The 19,289-nt window shown below is 38.5% G+C and overlaps 2 protein-coding genes across 2 annotated transcripts; both read left to right on the top strand.

The window, feature by feature from the left end:
• Positions 1-4,387: 4,387 nt before the first annotated feature.
• LOC309496408 (THAP domain-containing protein 6-like) lies at positions 4,388-11,141 on the top strand (the record flags this gene model as incomplete). Its single annotated transcript, XM_082166401.1, has 7 exons — positions 4,388-4,467; positions 5,183-5,375; positions 5,502-5,615; positions 5,903-6,113; positions 6,580-6,797; positions 8,011-8,075; positions 11,096-11,141. 7 exons carry the CDS (start codon positions 4,388-4,390, stop codon positions 11,139-11,141), a joined length of 927 nt encoding a protein of 308 aa, XP_082022527.1.
• On the top strand, positions 10,361-18,406 carry LOC309496406 (uncharacterized protein; the record flags this gene model as incomplete). The annotated part of the gene is made up of 4 exons (XM_082166398.1): positions 10,361-10,421; positions 11,096-11,314; positions 17,160-18,072; positions 18,292-18,406. The coding sequence occupies exons 2-4, from the start codon at positions 11,194-11,196 to the stop codon at positions 18,404-18,406; spliced, it is 1,149 nt and encodes a 382-aa protein (XP_082022524.1). The 5' UTR covers positions 10,361-10,421; positions 11,096-11,193.
• Between the last annotated feature and the right edge of the window lie 883 nt (positions 18,407-19,289).

The raw sequence follows: 19,289 nt of genomic DNA, 5'->3' as shown, positions 1-19,289 counted from the left end.
TCCCTCTTTTCTCACCTGTCGCCATTATTCAAAGTAACAGAAATACACGTTTTCACTTTCTTGGATTAATTAATTGGCGGGTCGCATGCCAGTTTTCCAGGTACATATGGGATTCCACTCTCATTTACATGCCGATCAGCAATCATGAGGTGATTTGCATTGACTATTTATAGTTAAAAATGGGCGTGTACAGGGCGGGATATGAGGCTGGTTCACATACGCACATCTGCGGGTGATCTGTGATTTATAAGGGGAACATTGCTTACAGGTGTGCGTACGCACGGTTTTATAAATCGGAATATTTTTTGGCGTACGCCATTTTGGGCTTTTGGGCGCACGTACATTTTTAGTAAGGTTCCTACGCACAGTTTTATAAATGAGACCCCTGGACTGTAAGATCAGTATAATTAGATGTTTATACCTGTGTCTTCAGGAAAAAAGTCAGGAGTCAAAACAAAAGAGCCAGGAAGTTTCTATATCATTTTATATAGCCTACTCTTATCCATTGATTGTTATGATAAGTTAAATCGTCCTCTTCCAGTGCGAGCTGTCCCCCATCCTGTTGTTCTTGGAGAACGCGTGAAAGAAAGATGAAACCCAAAAATGACACGTCAATTCTGACGCCTTTTGAAGAACATTTTTTGACACTTGTGTTACCTTACTTCTTTGGCAATATTAAAGGTTTTTATGATTTTTTTTTTATTAAATTTTTTTTTTTTACAACTCCCTAACAGTAAAGTGGGTCAAACCAGTGAGTTCAACTAAAGCTTCATATGAAATCATGAGATAAATGAGAAGATTTTTGATAACTGAAAAGAGGCCATGGGCCTTTCTTCATAGATATTCATGAATTTGGAAAAAGGAAGTCGAGTGATGTCATCAGTATGATTTTTATTTTTAAATATTAGATTTTTGTTGAACGGTAACGCCAGTGACACAACTCCAGGGGACCACTACTTTCAAATATTAAAAATCAAATATTGTCACATAGATGGCTCAAGACGACATAATTGTTCAAATAACATACTGTAGTTTTATTTTTTTAAATGTGAAGAAATTGTAACCCTAAAGTGTATTTCAAGTGTGATATTTCTGTAAAGGCTTGGGACAGAAAATGGACATTGCCATAAAATGACCCAGAAATGATTTTGCATAAATTTAACCCGAGCTATTATTTTACATAACAGCACCTCTTCAAAACGTTACAATTTTAAAGCAAAAACTGTGCTTTGTCGTCTTAGATCTTATTTATCCAAAGATATTCAAACAGTATTTTGTCCACCGACACACACCAGCATGATGTATTCGAGTGGGATGATTTTTGATGGCTGAATACTCTTTCACGTTGGCTATTTTAGCATGTGGGGGCGTGCGTAATGTATTTGTATATGCGTGCGTGTATGAAAAAGTATCCTAAATGAAAACCGTGCGACCCAGTGTCACAAAAAAGACTTGTAGGCTATATATGCATTATAATTAGATTTTCCACTTTAAAGTGTTAATTTCTTTTGTTTGGGATTTTTTTTAAAGAATAATTTATTGAAAGCCATCTTTTTCTGAAAAGATGACACCTTACACTTGATGAGCGCACACAGTCAAAAACAAATTATGTTGAAAATCACCAATTGTAGCTTCAGTTTGTAAAGGGTTAATTCACTGTTCTCAAACCAAGCTCATGCCCCACTCGTCACAATGATGGTAACCCCCCAAAAACCAAAATACCAGAAACTTTTCTAAACTATAGCAAAACAAAACATTAAACATTACTAAATCTCCCACTTAACATTAATCTGGTAAAACTATTTTAGCATTTACTCTCCTTTTTAAGTGTCATGGCAAAGCATGCTGGGAAATAGAGATCCCAGCCCAGTTTCAGTTAAATTTAAGTTTGTCTAAATTAAAAGAAACAAGTTGCTACGAAGTGCTGAAACCCTATTGTAATTGTAAGGATTTTTATTATTTTTCTTCTGCCGTAAAACGCATTGTGCAGCCCAAACCGTAAATGCTGGAGTCTTGAAACCTGGCCAAATGGTAGTCCTCAATTTGGGGAGAACCTATCAAAGTATGACCCCGATTGGCCAATAGGTGGCGCTACAGCAAGCAAAAGTATGAAATTGCTCATAACTCCTAGACGGTTTGTCCTAGACTCAAGTGTCTAATATAACGTACAGTATATCTCCGATTTCAAAAATGTTCTGCCATATTGAATTTTGTCCAAAACCTACTTTTTTCGCCCGATCGGAACCAAACCAGTGCAGAAATGTTCTCTGGAGTCTGACTATCAATAATTATCGGAAAAAAGTAGAAATTTCGATTCACGGTTGCTAAGGGGCACCAAAATGCACGTTGTGGGAGGAGCCTATTTTACTAAATAACTCAAGAAGTAAATGAGATATCTTCACCAAACTCGGTACACATATGTAGGAGTTCAATTTGAGGTCAGAGTAAAAATATCGCGACGATTGAACACTAGGTGGCGCTATAACATGAAAAAAACATAAAAAGGGCTGTGACCACCTGACCGTTAGTACGATTGACTTGAAAATTGGTATACAGTGTCTTGGTCCAAGCTGCCATGTATGTCTATGAGGACATTGGCGTATCTCAAAAAACAGGATAGTTTCTGGTCTCATTGACTTCCATAGTAGGAAAAAAATATACAATGGAAGTCAATGAGACCAGAAACTGTCTGGTTACTGATATTCTTCTAAATATCTTCCTTTCTGTTCAGCAGAAGAGAGAAATTCATACAGGTTTGAAACAACATGAGGGTGAGTATATGATGACAGAATTTTCCTTTTAAAGTGGAGTATCCCTTTAATATCAGCCTTCTCGCTTCACTGCTGCAATCCAGGCGTGTTTTTCAGAAATCTAAACACTTTAATTTCCAAAAGAAAGGTTTGTTTCGGGCCAGAGGGAACACCCAACTGCAGAGCAACAAGGACCTAAAGGGGGTCACCAGATGAGAAGCGCAGCGCCACGTCTTTAAAATTCCAACACATTATTTTCTATGAGTGTACACACACTGCGCGGCACCCAGCTACGGCTCAGGACCTTGTGCCACAGAGCGCCATTTACATAGTTATATATTCAATTAACATAATATTTGTCTCAAATCGTCGTTAATGTATATACTGACTTCACCCTGTGCTGCAAGATACATTTAGTTTTACATTAATTTACAGAAATAAGCTGCGTGGATGAAAATGATCGGATTTTCAAGTGAGATTCTCAATTATTTCAGTTAATGTACGTCCTGAAGTAAAGTGTTCAGACTGCAGACTTAGCAACGATTGTTTTTAATTGTATAATACAATCATAACATAGTACAGACATCTTAATTTCATAATGTCCTTAAACATAAGAATATTGCTGGCCATTAGTGATGGGCGATACTGCAAATTTCTGTATCGATCCGATACCAAGTAAATACAGGGCCAGTATCGCCGATATCGATACCGATACTTTTTCATTTTAAAAGCATGCACTTGAACTTGTATGCACTTTCCTGTGCTAGAGCAGTGTGTCATGATTTATGAGGTGAATGCATCATTAATATGCTAAATCTGAATACGTTTTCATGACTACTAGGCCTAAATATTTTGTGATTTGTGCTCTCAACTCGCATGTAATTAGTCAGTGACTTTTACAAAACTACCCTAATTATAGTACTAGCCTACTACTAGCCTACTAGTACTAGCCTACTGTTCAAAAGTTTGGGGTCTGTAAGATTTTTTATTCTCTTCTGCATTTATTTGATCAAAAATACAGTAAAAACTGTATTATTACAATTTAACATAGGCTATCTGTTTTCTATGCCATAGTAAACTGTAATTTATTCATGTGATCAAAGCTGAATTTTCGGCATCATTACTCCAGTCATGATGATATTTCATTTTAATATGCTGATTTGCTGCTCAGGAAACCTTTCTTATTATTATCAATATTGAAAACAGTTTCATATTTTTGTGGAAACCATGATACATTTTATGCAGAATTATTTGATGAACAAAGTTGAAAGAACAGCATTTATATGAAGTAGATTTTTTTTTAACAGTGTAAAACCCTTGACTGTCACTTTTAATCAATTTAATGCATCGATCCTTGTTGAATAAAAATATTAATTTCATTAAAAAAAGCTTACTGACGTCAACATTTTGAACCGTTATCTACACTTCTGGTTTGTTTAGTGCGAAATAACTCCCGATTGTTTTTCTGTCATGTAAGCAAGGCTTCGTTTCCCAAACGCACTGGGCCTGTGAGCTCAGCGAAGCACCCATAGATATTATATAGAGACTAGATGCCCTATTGGCTGCTGGGCACTGAGAAATACGGCCGCCATCTTTAACCGGTCGTACTTTAGTTTCGTTGCTTGGCAGCAGTTAAGATGCCAGAACACTGTGGAGCATTTTCCTGTTCTAATCGGCGGACCATCGCAAATAGGGCCCGAGGGATTACTTTTCACAAGTAAGTTTTAACATTACCGTACTATTGGTTGTATTTTGTGAATAGAGAAGGAGCAAGGATCTTTGATATTACTGTACTGAAATCGTAGCCAGCTAACGTTAGCTAGGCTATGTTTACTGCACCTGCCGGTGTTCACCCGGCATGGTAATAATTAACGTTACAAGAGCTTCTCGGTTATCAGAAGCATTCAACGGCCCTGTAGTATAAATATAGGTTATTTGTGTTTGCGCACGTGATATCAGGAAGCAATTTAATACACACATGACGGCGATGCGCAAATCGAGTTACCCCTCCCACTTCTGCTAGTTTTATTGAGATATCTTATCCCGTGCGAATTAGCCATTTATATTACAGACGTCCTGTGGTAAAATTACATTATTACTCCATCTAAGATACCCTTGTAAAGTTAATCCCGTCCGAATAGGGCTTTAGATTACAATTGACACAATAATTCTATGTAGAAATAAAACAATTATTATTGGTATAACATTGGCCAGTGAATTTTACACAAGTGTCATAGACTGTATTATCAGTGTTGGGCAATCACTACTTGTAGCTTAGCTAGTAACTTTTCAGTAGCTTAAATCCTTTATTTCAAAATAGGAGTTTTGTTGAAGAAAGGTTCTAAGAAATGTGAAGGAAGAAAATAAGCTTGACCTCCTTTGTGAAATGTTTTTATGTAGACTCTCCGAAATCTTCTGTTTTCATTTGGAAGGTTTCCCAAGGATAAAGATATAAGGAAGAAGTGGGAAGTGGCTTTGAGGAGAGAAGGATTCACTGCAAGTGATTCATCTGTGTTTTGCTCTCAACATTTTAAGCAGGGTGACTTTGATAGGACGGGTCAGATTGTCAGACTCAGAGATGGTGTTATTCCATCCGTCTTCAGCTTCCCGGTTCACCTCCAAAGAGTAGGTGTATCCTCATTAGGCTGTTAGCATTCATAAATGTAAATATTATATTATCAATCACGGGGCAGGGTAAGATACTTATCCCTTTATACATATTTCATTATGTATTATGCTTCTTCATTTTAGTTGGAAAAGGGCAGGGCTACGTCTAACTCCAGAAGAGCTGAAGAAAGCCTGTCCATGGCCTCTCTGGATTCCCAGGAAACGGCAACCTCAAGCCCACAACTTCAGCCTAATGATGTGAATTTTTCTACTTTAATCATCATATCATAATGTTTCCTGGACATATTAAAATCTCACTTGTTTGCTGCCACTCATATTAAACACGCTCACAAATAAACCCATACACACACAATTTAAGACACGTTGAACATGCATTGCTGGCAGGCGCACACACACACAGTGCTGGCAGTGGCTTTGACAGGTGATGACTATAAGAAAGAATGTGGGCCATAAACTAGTGGTGTCAAAGTGATGTTTGTGAAGTGAAACATTACTCAAACCATGCTCATCCCTCTTTCTACTAGGATCATGGCTATGCCTTGCCTGCTTTTCCTACCGCTCTTAAGACCAGACTCAATGAAGCCTTGGCAAGAGTGGAATGTCTAGAGCGGGAGAAGAAGAATTCCATGGCCAGAGAGAAGAGGGCAAAGACCACAATGAAGAGTCTTTTGGGGGATTTGAGGGAAAAGAACCTCATTAATGAAGAGCTCAAAGAGAAGCTTGAATTCTACTCTGGTAAGACAAAATTAGCACTTTGAAATTCATGTACATGTTATTCTTCTTAGTTATTATCTGAAGGGGACTTATTCATTTTAAATCATAACATTTCAGATCTTCAGATAGACCTCATGGCAAAGCAGGGCCATGAATACACAAAGGACTACAGAGAGTTTGCGCTCACGCTCCATCTACATGGTCCAAAGGCATACAAATACCTCAGAGAGACTCGACATTTTCCCCTCCCACATCCACATACAATACAAAGGTAGGCTTAATGTTGTCAGAATTTAACTTTTGGAAATTACTGATGCAAATACGTTGAAAAGCTTCTTCTTTTTGATGATGATGCTGGATATGCTGGAGAGAAGATGCCAGGGAGACCCGGCTAAATATGGATGTGTTTCACTCATGTTGGATGCCATGTCCATCAGTAAACATGTGCAATATAATCCACATACACAGTCAATGTCTGGTTTTGTAGACATGGGTGATGGAAACAGTGAGACTGATGTTGCTACTGAGGCTCTTGTGTTCATGGTGGTTGGCCTACAAGGACATTGGAAGGCTCCCATTGCTTACTTCCTGACCAAGTCTCTGTCTCCAGAAACACAAAGGGTCCTTCTCAGTCATGCTTTGGAGGAGCTGCATGCACGGGGCATTAGGGTGATATGTGTCACAATGGATGGTCATGCCTCCAATGTCAGTATGTGCAACCAACTTGGGTGTGAGCTGAAGAGAGACCCACGAGAGCCGCTTCAAACCAGTTTCTCGCATCCGGTGACTGGCTTGAATGTATTTGTAATGATGGACGCTTGGCACATGCTCAAGTTGGCACGTAATATGTTGCAGGTAAATAATGATCGTTGTAGACCTATTTGTACAAGTTATGCCTCTGCTGCTAAAAGTTATATCTAAATATTGTTGTCTGTCCATTTGCACAGTTATGGCTGGACGTGATGATCAACATTTTGCTGTTTGTACTTGTTTGAGCAGTGACTGATTCTTACTCTGCAGGCATACAGTCCAATTGCAACGACCACCGGACAGATCAATTGGAGGTACATCAATCATCTCAATGATGTGCAAAAAAAAGATGGACTGCATGCTGCCAATAAAATTACAGACAAACGTCTACTTTGAAAACCACAAGATGAGGGTGTCCCTGGCTGCACAGACACTGAGTCGCTCCGTGTCAGTGGCTCTCCGCACAATGAGGGATCTTGGGTACTCTCAGTTTAAGGACTGTGAGGCAACAGCACAATTCATTGAGGTAATACAATTAGTGATTATAGAACCAAGTACATGTTTTTATTTTTATTATTTTATAATTCATCGGAGTGGTAAAGCTCTGTGAAATTTGCTGTAGTACAAAGCATACCTATGGAAAGGAAGTCAAGTAAATATTAACACTTTCATGTGTACTCATTGAGCATAAAGTTTAGAAATATGTACTGTGTTCTCTGTATATTTTGAATAGATGAGTATTGATTTCTGATGAGATATTTTATCTGATACCTAATTGAAACCCTGTAATGATATTGATTTTAGATACCGATATTTCTGTATAGATTATTGACAGGCTGTTTGATACAATGAATGGACGCAATCCTCGTGCCAAAGGATTCAAAGCTCCCTTGGGTGCTTTGAATTGGATGGAGAGGAAAGCATTTTTGTTAAAAGCCAGGGAGTACTTGCTCACTTTGGTAACACGAGATGGAACACCGCTTCACCGATCTAAGAGTTCTATTAAAATGGTTCATGACATGAGTTCAATGACACTCTGTTCCCATAAACATCGCGTTCCTAAGATGCTTCGTTGTTCCGTTATGCATTGCGTTCCTAAGATGTTCTCAACTGCTTCAGTTTTGTTTGTGCCTGAATTGTCTTGTTTTTTTATTGGTGTGTTTTTCAGGTCCTAGATGCTTCTAAATGGTATGTATTACACAACATCAACTTTATGCAGGTGTCAGAAAGATGGTATGTATGTTGATATGATGTTCTCTTGTTTAAATATTTTTTTAATGCAGTTTTGTTTCTGTTGGAATTATCTTGTATTCAGTGTGTTTCAGGTACTAGATGTTTCTAAATGGTATGCATTTCACAACATCAAGTACATGTAGGGTAGGGCAAAATGGTTTTGGTAGGTATTGCAAGTTCTCCCAGTTCTGCAATTACATTGTTCCAAGGTATTGTTCCATTGTCTACAAGTATACTATATAGTTAAACAAGAAACTGTTCCCATTCCTAATATATCCGCCCTGGTAGCTGTTTCACATGGTGCTTTCTTGGGGTGTTTTCTTTCGCCATGATCAGAGTAATACAACTTTTTTCTTTTTTTATTAAGGTTACTTTGTTCTTATTTTCTCTGTTCTGTAAAGTTTATTTGAGTATTGTGTAAAGCGCTATATAAATATGTATTATTATTTTTATTATTATTATAACAAGGTGCTGAGAGCTGCAGAGAAGGGTGATCCGCCAAGCTTCAACAATACAAGCTTCTAAGGTGTCAACAGTCACGCACATTGTGCGGGAGGAGATTGGAACAGAGGATGTTTTCCTTCTTGGGGAGCACATTGAGGAGACCCAGTTTGGCATCGACAACCATCAGTCTGACTTGTTGTCATTGGTTGTGTCTGTGTTTTTAAAGATAAGGCTCCACCATGTTGTCAAACTCGCCTCTCTTGAACTACAGAAAGGGAGCACGAGAAAGAAGCTCTGCAAAACAGTCCTCTTTCAGGGGTTTTAGTGTGTGTGTGTGTGTGTGTGTGTGTGTGTGTGTGTGTGAGAGAGAGTGTGTGTGTGTGTCACATCATTATAAATAGTTTCTTCAAACTTATTAAAATATCTTACTTTACTGCAACTATATGTTTCTGCTTCTTTATTATATTTATAAAATACCTTATATCCTACATCAAATATTTTGTTTTTGGACGTCTGGTCACTTGATATCTTATATCAGAATATTATATTACTGTTAAGCCTACTATGAATATTAAATTACGCCAAACCATGTGTCCTGTATAATAGCTAAATGAATGACCTTTGCAGAAAAAAAAACCGCGTGAAAATCAGTTCGGTATTCAGTTCGGTATGATTAATTAATGCGCTGACAGCTCATTGCACCTGCCATACAGATTACACTGAGTGGAGCGGGTGACCGGTCTAAGATGGCGGCCCCACGGCTCGACCGCGCCAATAGGCAGTAGCGGTCGATAGGGCGTCTATCTATATGATGTCTATGGAAGCACCAGCATCGAACGCTCTCTGTGATTGATTGGTTTCGTCTTGTATCCAGATGACTAGGAGAAAAAGTTCTATCCTACACAATTATCCGCTAACATTCACTTATTTTTCTACTTAGAAGCTTATTTTACGCACTGAATTGCTTGCTAAATTAATACAAAATTACTGGTAAAAAAAAAAACACATCTTTAGATCGATATTTTTATGTGAGGATCGATCTTTTTCGATACCACGTCAGTATTGAAGTATCGATACTTCAGGATCGATCCGCCCATCACTACTGGCCATAAACTGAGAAAGTGTGCGTCTGGTGTGCGATTCCTCGTGTTGTCCTAGAAGCGACGCGATGCGGCGCTGTGCTTCTTGTCCGGTGTGCGACCCCCTTAATTTAAAATTTTGACATTTTAAATAGCAGGATTAAATAAATTATCACAATCCCACTGTACATCAAGCACATCCCGCCACTGTTTTGAATGCGCTCGACAACTAACCGGAAACGTCCAAGGAACAAAGACGTCACTTCCTTGCCGTTGAATGGTCTATAGATATTTGGTGATTATTTATTTATTTTTCTTCCTTTTTGATTTTCTTCAAACAGCAGCCAACATCAAACCTGACAACCATATAAAAGCCATATAAGCGAATCAAAAGTATCTTTTAAAAGCCACCCACACCCCGAATTTGAATCACTACATAGGCAACAACTCGCAAGAATAAAAACAAAACAAAAAAACATTTATACATTTTTTTTTTGACTCAAATTAACTTAATATGTCCATATTTTTCAAAGTATTTTTCAAATGTTTTTCATATTTTTCAAACACATAGACTCTTATATGTATTTCAATTCGAACACATTAACTCTGCTTTATGAACTCATACACTCTTTTTAGCATGTTTGTTTTCATCACATTTGTAACTATTTTAATGCAGGGATTATCTGGTAAAACTAGTACATTTCAATGCACGTTTGTGATTTTAGACAGCAGAGTGTGAACAGGACTTTTAATTTGGTGCGGTGACATGACGTCATTAGGCTGCGCTGCGCTCATTCATCTGTTGGGATTCGACTAAAGAAAGGTTTGTTTCAAGAATTTAATGTTTAAATCGATAGAAACCGTGCAGTAGCCTATTTGTTATTTATTTATTTTATTTTTCAAATGATTTGAAATTAGTTATTTATTATTGATTAGCATTGTAAGGCTTTATCTGACTTTGATGCAGGATATTTTTGTGAGTAAAGCGTATCCACACATGAGAAACAGTAAACTTGCGTCTCATATCGCTCCCCTTTATCGTGAATCAGTTTATCATAAACACGAATTCAGTCAGTGGTCAGTAGTGATGGAGAAACCGAGCTTTTCAACACTCCGAGTCAATTGAATCAAATACTTTGCGAAATGATTCAGTGATTCGAATAGTTTGAATCACGACACATGAACGAGAACAACAAACACTTAACATGTGTAATGACAGCTTTTACAAACCAACTGCTAATGTTTTCATAAAAGTGTTTCACCAAATGTAGATCATAAATATCTAAATGTGAAGTGCCAGTATAGTTTGTGTTCTTATATTAGTTTGCAGAGTTAGTTTTGAGTGTTTTATACTCTAATCAGGTGATTTAAGTCTATTAACTCTCTTTCTGACTGACTCTCTTACCAGTGAACTGAACTACTGAACTAGAGCTGATTGAGACACTCAGAGATTTATTTTGGATTTATTTTCTTTCTGTTAATTCTCATCTTAAACAGGACAAACACAGAAAACCTCCTGGTGAAGCGACTGAGATCCGCGTGACGATTATAAAGATGGCGTTTATTAAAGAGGAGACTGAAGACATAGGCTAAATATGGCGTTTATTAAAGAGGAGATTGAAGACATAAAGATGGCGTTTATCAAAGAGGAGATTGAAGACATGGGGATTGAAGAAACATTCAGAGTCAAACATGAAGAAACTGAGGAACAAACAGGTTGGTTTAATTCTCAAAGCTGGATTCAGTCATTTCATCCTTATTAAAATGTCCAACTCTACAGAAATATAGAATATACAGAAGTATAATCATACAGAGATTAATACAGAAGTAGCCTAAACAAAATAATTATTTTGTTTAACATTTAACCCAATATCTACTTCTGAATAGAGAGCAATGAAAAAATCTGGGGTTTTTTTTCTACTTGTACTCAAAAGTGCTCTACTTTCTTTTTTAACACATTTTAACAAAAAACAAAACTTTTATAGGGAAAATTTTTAATATTCTATAAAATGTATCATTGTACTTCTATAGTATCATACTGAACTAGAGGGATTTTGTTTAATCCCAAACTGACTGATTTTTGCGGCCTAAAATGTCTAATTTCGCAGCGGCTTTTCTCAAAATCCAAAATTTCTTGTGTAGTTTTTCAGTGAAAATACACGACAGTCAACATTCTTCTAACCATTTTATTACTTTTCTGACCTCAAGAACCATTGGGCTCTGTAATTTCTAAAAGGAGAACAGTAACTTAAAAATATAATTTCAACATTTTATTTCAAATGTAACACCAAAAAATAAAAAAATAAATTATTGCACAGGATTTTGTGAAACTAGGGTTGTCAGGTCATCTAGAGGGGTCTATGCTCCCCCTTTAGAAAATGTTGTATATTTTAAAGGTATCAATCAATTTTTTATAGCCTATGTATCCAATATGATACAACAGGATTTTGAGCAACATTTATTTGTTCATCTCTCAATCATTATGTAGGCCTATTGCATTGCATTGTGTTTTGAAAATTTCTGAAAATAGAAGTTTCATGCCTCTCACAAGTGCTTTCGACCTTCTTTTTGATATGAATGCTGTGGTTAACACTTGAGTTTTGCCACAGATGTACATTTACAGCTGGTCTATTCGCACGGGATTAGTATTACCCGAGGTAACTTTTCTGGACCTTTTTACAGAAGGTAAAAGTGAGGTACTGACATTGTCAGTGATGATTACTGAGATGCACATTCGGACGGGACTAAAATCACTGACAAGCTCTGGTGATAATTACTTTACCCCACCTCTCCATGTTAAAGCTACAATATGTAAGAATTTTGTAATAAAATATAAAAAAAAAATCACTTGCAAAGTGTGATATATTTCCTGCAGTTGTGTACTTACAATATCCCAAAAGATTTTTAATTTCAGAGAAATTACCATTTTAAATAATGGCTCGTCCCTGACTCCCTGTTCACTTGTCGCCTGTCAATGACGTAATATCCGCGTTATCCCTAGTTTCCACTCATACTGCCATACATAGTAACCATGGCGACATACGTGGACAACTGCGTTACGTCTAGCAGCACGCTCGCGCTGTTGTTGTTTTGTTCAAACATTATGGACCATGGCAAGCAGACTTTGGGACAAAAGAACTAAATCGAGGATTAATATCAGCGTGTCATTTTCGAGATGCCGAGAGCTCCACGTCCGTGACTAACTTGACCGAGACGCCTCTCTTTTATGTACTTTATTAGACAGGTGAGCAAATATACATAAAACTAATCAATGTTATAAAGCTCAACATGGTGAAATGTTAGAATATGATCAGCATTGTTAAGTCCTCGGCTTGTCTAGGGGTGTGGGACTAACAAACAGATATATACCCAGGGTGGAAAAACCAAGGATGACTCAAAACATGTGTCAAGATCATGTGTTTATTTATTTCAGCCCTATGTAAAGTAAACTACAAAAATACTCAATAAAAAAGTGCAACACAATATACAGTCTCCACGTCTCCCACCGCGTTACTGAAAACGCACCCAGCAGATCACGCTACAAACCACACAGTAATCCACACAGTAGTTCACACAGGAGTTCACACAGTCTGATGCGAGCCGCCCAGGAAAAGTGAGAGACTCGAGAGCACTTCACTGGCTCAACTTATACACCCCACTAATTGCCACTGATCCGCTTCATCAGGAGAGAAACGGAAAACACACACACAGACCTCACGGGTCGTAACAGTATGTTATTCTAATGTTGATCTAGCTTACTGCTAGTCTCATACAGACAAACTAACACATAGAATAACATTATAACTTTCAACACACTCAAATGCAGTTTAGTGTGATAGTGTGTAGACCAAGTGAAACAGCGCTGCGTTACCTCACAAGTTTCATTCTAGTCCAATAAACTGACCTGTGTGAGTAGTAATTCAGCACTTGCAGGTAACGTTAGTTCGGTAGAATTAAATGTCCTCATTCCTTTATATCCGCAGAACTTGCGTGTGGCGCTGATATCTGTCTCTCATTAGCAATCACGCCCTGCTTCATACCACAGTCATGTTAAAAACATCAATGTATTCACTCATCTATAAACATTATTAGATCCTTCAGCATGACGACAAGTCCCATCATTCCGTTGTTATTGTAAGAGGTTAGTGACCCCTAGCGGCACATTTTTTTACATATTGTAGCTTTAAGCCAATCCAGTCCGAATAGGGCTTAAGTATTTCTACAATATAACAAAAAGAACCTTAAACAACAGTGGCCTACTTTTACAGAATACACAAAATGTATAAAGTAAACAAATGTTTCAAATAGATTAAAGTGCAAAAGAACATAGCATAACTATAAAGTAAAGAATCAGTACACAAGTCAGAAAGGTGTAGTTGCCTGCTGTCTTTATATTACTGAATTTTCATTCTACTTGCCTTGTTCCTTTTTGCTACTTGTGTATTGACTTGGAAGTAGCAGATGTCTTTTTGACGGGTGATTGCCATGGTAAATCGTAATTACGGTGCTCCATTGATTATGGCTTTTCATAGTCGTGGTGCACGCTTTTAAATCCGAGTCAACCTACTCAATTCCCGATATGTCGTCATACGGGGAAAGGTAACCTCCCCTTTCTCTGCTTTGCCTGCCCAGAGAATTTGGCCTGCCCATGAGAAAATGAGCTGCGCGAGCGTGATATTGGGTCTCATTCATGAAACATTCATAAATATACGAGTAAATATGTGAGTGATTTGCGCGTAAAGAGACCTTCCCGAAAACTCTTCTCCTGATTCACAAATACTTCGTAAACGTCAGATGTGATAGTGAAATGAGTGTGTGTGTTAATGAATTCCAATCAGTCATAAATGGGACGCGCGTTCACGCTCATTCTCAATTACCATAAATCCCGCCCATTAAATCCGACTGACAACTATATATGGGCATCATATTATGACACCAAACGAAGGATTTCAACATGTCTTCTCAAAAGCGAATGAAAAAGAGAAATTTCTCAGATGCAGAAATTGAAGTTTTATTATCAGAAGTTCGTTCAAAACGCCACATTTTATTTTCAAGCGTACATAGTGTCGTATCAGGTCCTAAAAAAAAGGACGCTTGGCAGCATATTACAGATGCAGTTAATGGAGTTTCATCTGTTAATCGAACAGTCCCAGAAGTGAAAAGAAAATGGTTCGACATGAAGCTTGACTGCAACACGTGTGACTTGCGGACTTGTGTTCCTTTTGCAGATGCTATTACTGGCTCTCATAATAAAAGTAAAAAGAAAAACTGTATGTAATTACTATATATAATATTTTTTCAAAATGCTGTGTAAATATGTACCCGATTAAGGTGAATTAAAATGCAGCCTTATTAATGAGCAAAACGTTCGGATGTTAAACACACTATTTACGCGTGGCTGGGAGCAGGTGTAGATTTCTTTCGTACCAACTAACATTTGGAAAATACGAACATTTTAATGAATCTGAAAATTTACGCCAGAACCACTTTACACACGATTTACACAAAAACTCGTTCTGCTCGTGTTTCATGAATGAGACCCATTGGTTTTTCCTCGAGAGACATTATGGCTTGCAAACAAGCGAAGTGTTTGGATGTTGCTCAGTGTTTGGATGTCAAATGAACACAAAAGTATTTTTTTAGTTCCTTCATCCGAGCCTCTGAAGAACCAGTGGGTTATTATTTTTTTCTCTGGAAATGCGCCGACACAACTTAGCAAAGTTTTGTATGGTCCAAACATTTCACCGATGACTGTTTCCTCAACTTGGGCCAATACAGAGCTGGCCTTGCTGAATGTCTGAAAATAAATTGATCGAGCTACCAAGCAACAATTTCTAATGTTTAATTGTTCAAGTTCAGACAGATATTCTTTCTCTCAAAATTGTTCAATACTGTTTATGCGTCAGTAAATCAAGCCAGTGACTACAAGATCAACTTCACATCGTTTCTCTTAGTAGGAAGAAAATAATCTTATTTAAACTGTGATTAAAATGTATACAGAAAGCGATCAAAGAACAATCCCTTTCCAATCGCCCAAGCTGTCAATCGCAAGTTTATCTGGACACTTGCCAAAACTCGTTATGAAATGAATGACGCTGTTACAATGCACAACGAAGCTCTTACTGTACTTACCTCATGTTTGCATTGGTGAAAGCATTAGTGAGAGTGCAGACACTGCATTGCAATGATAAGATCTTCATTCACGCGATCAACAGGCTTTCATCTGCTCAATGCTCATCACTGCAATCTTTTATGTGATGGGAATAGATCTAAATACTTTAAAAACTTCTCACGATTCATTAATCCCAATAGCTGTACTAGTAAAAGTATTCGAGAGTCCACATGTAATGCTAGTTATTTCATATGCAAGCATGTCAGCCAATCACAGCAGTGGCCGTTTACACTGAAGTCTCACAGCAGACACGCCCCTTCAAACAGAACATTCAAATCAGAGGCTAAAATCAGGCTTGGAAAAATGCCTTTTATTTCTAAATTCTGACCATTTTTTATCTAAAAAACATACTAACATTATAAAGGCACCCCAGGAAACATTATTAAATAATCCATGCCATGGGACCTTTAATTCAATGCTTCAGGTGTGTTTTTTATCAGGGTTGGAGCTGAACTCTGCAGGAAAGGTAGATTTCCAGGAACAGGACATCTAGTGCAGGGGTGGCCAACATCAGTTCTGGAGATCCACAGTCCTGAAGAGTTTTTCTCAAAACCTTATCAAAAACACCTGAACAAGCTAATCGAGGTCTTGAGGGTTACTAGAAAGCTACAGACAATCTAATCATTTGTGGGGAAAAGAGTTAAGAACCACTGTTCCTGGGTGATACAGATTTTTAAAATTAAAACTTTTTATCAAAATCAAATAAAACATTAAGGATGTACTTACACTAGGCGATCTGAACCGTGCCCGAAAACGTTTGACCCCCTAAGTCTGGTTCGTTTGACTAGTGTGATTGCTCCGCAAAATGCACCAGAGCACGGAACAGCTACTAATTGTGCGCTACTGTCATCATTACGACAGCAAACATATTCTACTACTATTTGAATAGTACACTTTTCAATTAATTTGATTCACTCGAGTATATTAGGTTTATAACGGGTTCGGTTCTCACCTTATTGATGAACAGGAATTGTAGTTTGCGATTTAAAGCTACAAATTCCTCCAATGTCAGCTCTTTCCTAACAAGCTGATGATCTTAATGTGATGAATAAGGGGCAGAATGTGCAGTGATGGGTTCCTAGGTCCCGGTTTTAAAACCACTGGTGTATTGAGGAAGATCTATAGATGGGATGGGCAACTCTGATCAAGGATGGAGCTAAACTAAAATAGTGGCCCTCGAGGACCAAACTCGCATGCAAATTTAACCCAACCCCAAAATGTCTTTAGTCTTCAGGACTGCTTGAAAATTACAGGCAGGTGTATTTGATTAGCAATGAAACTTAACTCTGCAAGACAGTGTAGGATAGAATAGGGTATAGAGCATACATGTTGTTGGTTTTGATGCTTTAAATGTCTAAATTGGATTGTCTTTTTTTTTTCTGGCCCTAGACCTGATGGCACTGAAAGAAGTGAATCATGAACTTAATGAAAGGGAAGAAGAGAAAGAACATTATGATAAACATGATTTCATGACTGGAAAAAGATTGACACAGGCTAAAAAGACTTCCTCACAAAAAAGAGCCCAAAAGACAGGAACTAGAAGCAATTTCACCTGCCAACAGTGTGGAAAGAGTTTCAGACATAAAGGAAACCTTAATGTCCACCTGAGAATTCACACTGGAGAGAAGCCTTACACCTGCCAACAATGTGGAAAGAGTTTTAATCAACAAGGAAGCCTTATAGTCCACGTGAGAAGTCACACTAGACCAAGCCTTTTCACCTGCAAACAGTGTGGACAGAGTTTCGGAGGAAAGGGAAACCTTAAAGTCCACATGAGAATTCACACTGGTGAGAAGCCTTACACCTGCCAACAGTGTGGACAGAGTTTCAATCGAAAAGAAAATCTTCACAGGCACATGAGAATTCACACTGGAGAAAAGCCTTTCACCTGCCAAAAGTGTGGAATGAGTTTCACTGAAAAAGGAAACCTTATAGCCCACAAGCAAATACACACTGTGGAGAAGCCTTTCTCCTGCCAACAGTGTGGAAAGAGTCTCAGACATAAAGGAAACCTTAAAGCTCACATGAGAATTCATACTGGAGAGAAGCCTTACACCTGCCAACAACGTGGAAAGAGTTTCAGTCAACAAGGAAGCCTTATAGTCCACATGAGAATTCACACTGGAGAGAGTATTTTCACCTGCAAACAGTGTGGAAAGAGTTTTAGTGGAAAAGGAAACTTTAATAAATTTACACTTGTTATATCATTTTATCTCCTGAGTCTTTCTGGTAGAACTGAATTTAACATCATTCAAGGACACTTTCACCTCTATTTTCCTTTATCAACTCCACTTGACCCAGAGTAAGATTTGAAATTTCTGTGAAGGAATAAAGTTTCAGTTAAATGACATTCACACTGATTATTGTAATACAAATATAACACATTTTACAGTATACTATGCAATGTATTGCATTGGTGTTTTACTCTTGAGGATCATTTATAAAAGAGTGAATGTTTTGGTGAGGTACCATCATTTTTCTTGTTCAGCTCTTCCAGGATAAACGTCTTTTGTTCCCTCAGTCGCGTCTCTAAAGCTCTGATGTTTCCTTTCTGCTCTGTAACTGTGGCGGTCAGTTCTCTGATGTTTGCTCTCTGCTCTGAAACGGTGGCGGTCAGTTCTCTGATGTTTGCTTAGATCTAGTATAGATCAGATATAGATCAGATATAGTCTGGAGGAGTTTAGATGGCAGGGTTGGAGCTCTTAGTGTCGCTCGTCAAGCCTTCCGCGAGTGGCTTCCTCTCTGACGCGCTGCCATGGCAAGTCGAGCCTGGCGGTGGCGCGCTCCATCACCTCCACCAACTCCGCATACGCGGGGCAAGGAGACTGGGCAGGTTCAAGCATTTCAGTTTCCTCACCCGCTCCAGTCTCCTCCTGCTCGTCTTGGCTTGAAGCCAGTAGAGCACTGGCTGTTGGGTCCGAGGATGCCTGAGAGAGCGCATCCCCGCCCAACAGCTCGTTCTCGTCATCTGCCAATGAGTGCGAGAGATTCACTCCTCTCTCAAACTCGTCGGCAAGATCCCTCTGTGATCCCCACGATCTTAGTCTCCTCTCCGCCTCAGCGCGAGCAGGACCCGAACCGTAGGGCAAAGAGGACTGTCCCTCCTCACTCGTGAAGAGGGACAGATGAGAGCGGAGCGTTCTCAAGGGAAAACGCTCGCATTCCGCACATTCCGCCCCCTCAAGGGCAGAGCGCGCGTACTCTTCACCCAAACAGCGAACACAAAGGTTATGAGTGTCACCAGGTGTGAGAAATCTCTCACGGGTCGGCACACTTCCTAAATTGTTTCTTTTTAGTTGCCATACTCACAGTGTCAGTAAACCAGTCCCTGAAGATGAAAAGAGGATGACATGTTTTCTAGGCGCCCTTTTTTTTTACTTCCTGGTCGTGCTAGAGCATGACGTCATGGCTGACGCCGGCCAATACGATTGTCGTGTTTGTATTCAGTCATCAGTCACGCTAAGGCGTTCCCCTAGCGCTTTAATAATCCTACTTATAACTAATTACTAAATCCCATAT

This window comes from Leuciscus leuciscus (genome assembly GCF_965113295.1).
Source record: "Leuciscus leuciscus genome assembly, chromosome: 4".
Lineage (NCBI taxonomy): Eukaryota > Metazoa > Chordata > Actinopteri > Cypriniformes > Leuciscidae > Leuciscus > Leuciscus leuciscus.
Note: the sequence above shows the minus strand (reverse complement) of the source record. Positions and strands in the feature narration are given on the sequence as shown.